We start from the raw sequence: 4,784 nt of genomic DNA, 5'->3' as shown, positions 1-4,784 counted from the left end.
GACAATAGAATATACTCATCAATACCTGGACAAGAATCAAGCATGTTATTTCTTTTTACTGCAAGTAATAAAGAATCTTCAAAACTTGTTTTATAAACATGTAATCAAATTATAAAGATTGGGATGAAATAATCAATTGCTTAATAACTGTTAAATTTTTTAATTGGGCAACCCAAAGGTGTGTAACTTTGAACAAAGTGAATGCATAATCTGTTAGGTGAAAAATATAGTACTTATTTTGCTCAAATTTTTTTTTTCTCTTTTCAATTTCAATATTAGGTTTATAATTGATTTTTAAGGATGAGAACAACCATGAGCATTCAAAGTATCTTACAAATTGAGCACAATAAATAAATTTAAAAAGGGGAAATTATTGAAGCGAAAATAAACCAAGAATCCCAAACAGTAGTCAATGAATTCTATGTACGAATACAGTATCCATCAGGGATATCACTCATTCGAGCAATCGTGCATATTCAGTCCTCAGTTTATACCGATAAAAAGGACAATACATCGACAAAGAAACCAACAAAATCGAGTATTAAGTCATTGGGACATAGGCAGTTAAATGAGACAGCTCAAGACAAACGTTTCTTCCTCACCCTTTAGTCTAAAAATCAAGAAAGGAGAAAAATGAACATACCCTTGAAGCAATGGGTATGAAACCATGTAGAGACCATTAGTAGACAAGCCGCAGTCCAACCTGATCGCTGGGAAATCTATTTATAACCTGCTGTGATGAAATCAACTAGTATATTTGCAATATTAGAAGCTTAACACCAAGAAATATTTATTTTTTTGACTTAAGTGACAGTCTGCGAAGAGGGTTAACTTTCTTGGAGAGAGATCACTGTTTCGAAAGCCCCAACTAAGGCCTTAACCTTACTTTTCCTGCTTTCAACAAGCTTGCTTGCCGTTTCTTCAATGACATTATTGAACAAACCTTGGGCATCTTTCTTCCCCTGCACGTCTTGATGCTTTAAAGCAACTTTTTTTGAAGAAGGGTCTGTACCATTTTTGTCATCATTGGATCCCCGCTTTTTAAAGATCTTCCTTTTCAAATCACCCTTGCCATTTTGGTCTTCTCCCAATACTCTTCCCCTCCTAAATCTGAGCCTTCTAGGACTGCTGATATCAGATTGAAGGTCAACTATCTTTCCCCTCCTGAACTTTAACTTCGACGGAGCACCATCTTTATCTTCAGAAACAACTGTACTCTTTCTACGATTCTTCTTGTGATTATCTTCCACTGTTTCAATCCCCCCTATCTCTTCAGTTGTATCATAGTCAGAGACAAAATCATCTGCTTCACTATCAGTGTACTCTGTCTCTTCATCTTCCTCCTCCTCCTCCTCCTCCTCCTCCTGAGACGACAGAGATGATGGCTTTTCATTGGACAACGACTCGGGAGGCAAGGGGGATGGAAGTGATGGAATAACGGGGTCATTTGGAATGAATTCAGATAAATTGTTCCCAATTTCTGTCTTGATGACATGCAGTGTTTTCTCAGGGACCTTCTCATCATTTGATATCTTAGTCTCAGTTTTGCGCATCCCATTTTGATCTTTCAGCATAGACACAGGTTTTACGCTTCTGGCTCTTCTTGCTTTCAAGGATATTGTTCTAGAGAGGAAGATTTTGGGGGACAAAGGGGCAGTGGGAGGTGCCCCTTTTTTTTCCTCGGATAGTTTAGGTGCCGCCATCTTTCTGCCAATTTTCACATCACTGCTTTTTCTGCCTTTCCCATTTATACCAACCAAAGTGTCAGATGGGGAGGATGATAGTTTCACCTTCACAGGTTTCAACTGCGCAGAAGGAGAATGTTTCTTGGACAAATTATTTGTTCTCTTCTCATCTCTTGGCATCTTATTGTCAGTTGAGGTATCTCGTTTCAGGCCAACTTCCTCGTTTTTAGGAGGCAACGAAATTTCCCTCTTGATAATTTCAGGCGGATCTAGTGAGGAGGCTTTGGTAGTAGGAGAAGGTTTGAGTTTTCGTATGCTTGTTTTAATACCAGAGGAAGTCTTCTTATTTGGGGAATGAATTTTGGCCTCCAAGAATGGCTTGCTCTCAGGTGAATAGGATTTCACACCAGCAGAATGAATTTTGCATTCAGGGGAGGGCTTGCGCTTGATAACCATTTCCTTCTTTATCTCAGCTGGAACTGCTGCGTCCATAGGATTCTGCTTGTTTGACACAAGTTTTGTCATTCTCTTCAAAAGAGGGTGCCTTGCCTTCTCTTCAAATGCATGTTTTCTGCCATATTTGCAGAAATCATGGCAAGAACCAGTTGAAGCTCTCAGATAATGAGGAACTGCACGTTGACTATTATTTGAAGAATCCGGGTTTCCAGTAGACTTCCTTGTTGAATTATCTCCAGCACGATATGAGCCCATGGATGCTCTGCGGCGATCAGAATTAGTACTGTGTCCATTATTTAAGGAACCTGTATTTCTGAAAGAACCCTTTCCTGCATACTCTCTGTTGAATCCATTTGTTTCTGGAGTTACAACCAAATCAATATTTTCTTTAGCCATAAAAGTGTAGAAAGCCAGAAACTTTCAAAGCCCTGCGTAGGAACAAAAAATATCAGTAACAATATCGACGCACGCTAAACTGTCAATTCAGTACAAGAAGGAACCACTTCATTAGAACACCATTTCCAGAAGGTACATGATTTGGTTTTTCAGATAATGAAAACCACTTCTCCCTTCTCCCTATACCTCAAATTTAATTTTCCAGCTCACTAGAGGTTGATTATTTCACCATAACATAGACTAAATGGAAAAATCAACAAATTGACGAGAATGAAAACCATATATTTAAATATTTAGCGTATAAATTACAGTATCAGAGAAAACGATTATAGTATTCATACTTAACTTTCTTTGATAGGATACATTTTGAAAACACGATTCAATCCTTGAGAAATCAACTAACTCAACAATTTGGAACTTTCAAAGATCTGTAAAATTCAAATGATTGCAAAAGCAGCTGGAATCCATAATTTCATCTCTTTACAATTCATAAAACTGCATGCTTTCAGTTTCATCTTCTGCCATATGCTACTATGAAGAACACATGTACAATTTTGAAAAAGTAAAAGAAAAACATAATTACTAACATATAACCAAATATGTTTTTGAAAAATGGTTGTCAATGTCTATGTCAAAAAACCAAGAAAGCAGTGCTTGAATCTTTATTTCCTTCCCAGTGAGGCTGAATATTTTCTAAAATCCATCTCCAGATTAAATGAAATTCAACCGAAAACTCTTAACCATTTTCATGAATGTTTCTTTGAATTTTAAGAGCAAGAATTTGACTTCGCTAAATTATAAGCATTGAACAATCTACCTTTCTAACGATTCACCCCCTCGTCAATCCATCAAGCATAAGTAAATATTTCTAAAACTACAATTGACGACAGAAAAAGAGCAACATCAAACAAAATCACAGTAAAATCATACCTCTTAATCTCTTTTTTTTTTTTCTTTTTTTTTTCACGTATTCCCAATCACCAGCTGCAAAGAGACAATATTTTGAACAATCAAACGAAATAAAATTCAGAGAATATCAAACAAGAAAACCCACCAAAATACGCTTAGAAAAGTACAGTACAATCAATTAAAAACGCATAAAATTCATCAAAATGCAATCACTGAACAAAACCCATTTCCCAAAACACAGAAACATACATAACCCTTATTATACACCAGAAGAAAAACTGAAAAAGGCACTTCAATGAGGCATTTAATAAGGGCACAAACGAAACTGAACAATCCGCGTACCTTTTCCCTTTTCTGGCCCTCCTCTCCTTTATTTATACTATGTTTAACAACCAAGTGAACGAAATACGTTAGCAAACAGACGAATTGAATGAGGAACAATAAAATTTGAAACAGAAACAGAATAAGAATAAGAAGAACCCCACCTTTTTGTATCTAAACAATTTCCGTTGAACTTTTAGAGAGAACGTGCAAGCAACGTCTATTACTTTTTTTGTACCATTTTTTGTCTTCTGGGAGGTCCTATGACAAGGCTTTTTGTGTGCGAGTTTGCGCGTTTCTCTGTGACAGAATCTTGGCTTAGTTCAGATACGGGGTGGGCGAGGGTCGGTAGAATAGGGTGGAAAATACATCGTTTGGCATGTCTAAGTTATTTATAATCTATAGGTCGACATGGAATAGTATTAAAGGATTCTTCTTTTCACTCCTTTTTAAGTAATTTATTTTGTTAAATTTAATTTTTCAAAAAGGATAAAATGAAATGTACAAAATAGACTGTCTTTTTTAAGTCATTTATTTTATCAAATATAAATTTTAAAGTTATTTTCTTATCCATCCGACTAAAAATGGAAATATATTAGTGCTTTTATTAAGGAAAAAAAATAAAAACGTAAATCAGTATTGTCTGTTTTAACGTTCTAAAACACACAAATATATCATTTATAATGCATGAGGACATAAGTCTAATAAATTTCTTAACTTTATTTTGCTTGTTACAAACTTGTTTAGTGTATGTTTTCTAGTACGATAAACATACGGGAAAAATGAATCACGAATTCTAAATTAATTAAGAAAATGTTTGGAACAAATATTTCTAAGCAAGCTATTGAATTTATTCATGCATGATTTAATTTGATATTATTATTGATTAGAGATTTTCTTTTCTTGTTTTCTTTGTTCTTTTTTAAGTTTTTTTTTTACTTGTATATAGATCCAAAAAGAATTAAATGATTTTTCCACAAAAATATATTTTTAATATTCTCGAGCCATTTTTTATTA

General features: G+C 34.8%; 1 protein-coding gene across 3 annotated transcripts; it reads right to left on the bottom strand.

Moving 5' to 3' along the window:
* Positions 1-356: 356 nt before the first annotated feature.
* On the bottom strand, positions 357-4,133 carry LOC111372610 (eukaryotic translation initiation factor 5B-like). Of its 3 annotated transcripts, none has more exons than XM_022994983.1 (4): positions 3,932-4,133; positions 3,789-3,838; positions 3,468-3,521; positions 357-2,569 (listed from the first exon to the last, which is right to left on the bottom strand). In XM_022994983.1, the coding sequence occupies exon 4, from the start codon at positions 2,535-2,537 to the stop codon at positions 828-830; it is 1,710 nt and encodes a 569-aa protein (XP_022850751.1). In that variant the 5' UTR covers positions 2,538-2,569; positions 3,468-3,521; positions 3,789-3,838; positions 3,932-4,133; the 3' UTR covers positions 357-827. The 3 variants fall into 3 exon arrangements, with proteins under 3 accessions (XP_022850751.1, XP_022850753.1, XP_022850752.1); XM_022994985.1 differs by having other exon boundaries at positions 3,789-3,825; XM_022994984.1 differs by having other exon boundaries at positions 3,789-4,133.
* Positions 4,134-4,784: the final 651 nt, after the last annotated feature.

This window comes from Olea europaea, unplaced genomic scaffold (assembly GCF_002742605.1).
Source record: "Olea europaea var. sylvestris unplaced genomic scaffold, O_europaea_v1 scaffold1016, whole genome shotgun sequence".
In the NCBI taxonomy this organism is placed as follows: domain Eukaryota; kingdom Viridiplantae; phylum Streptophyta; class Magnoliopsida; order Lamiales; family Oleaceae; genus Olea; species Olea europaea.
Note: the sequence above shows the minus strand (reverse complement) of the source record. Positions and strands in the feature narration are given on the sequence as shown.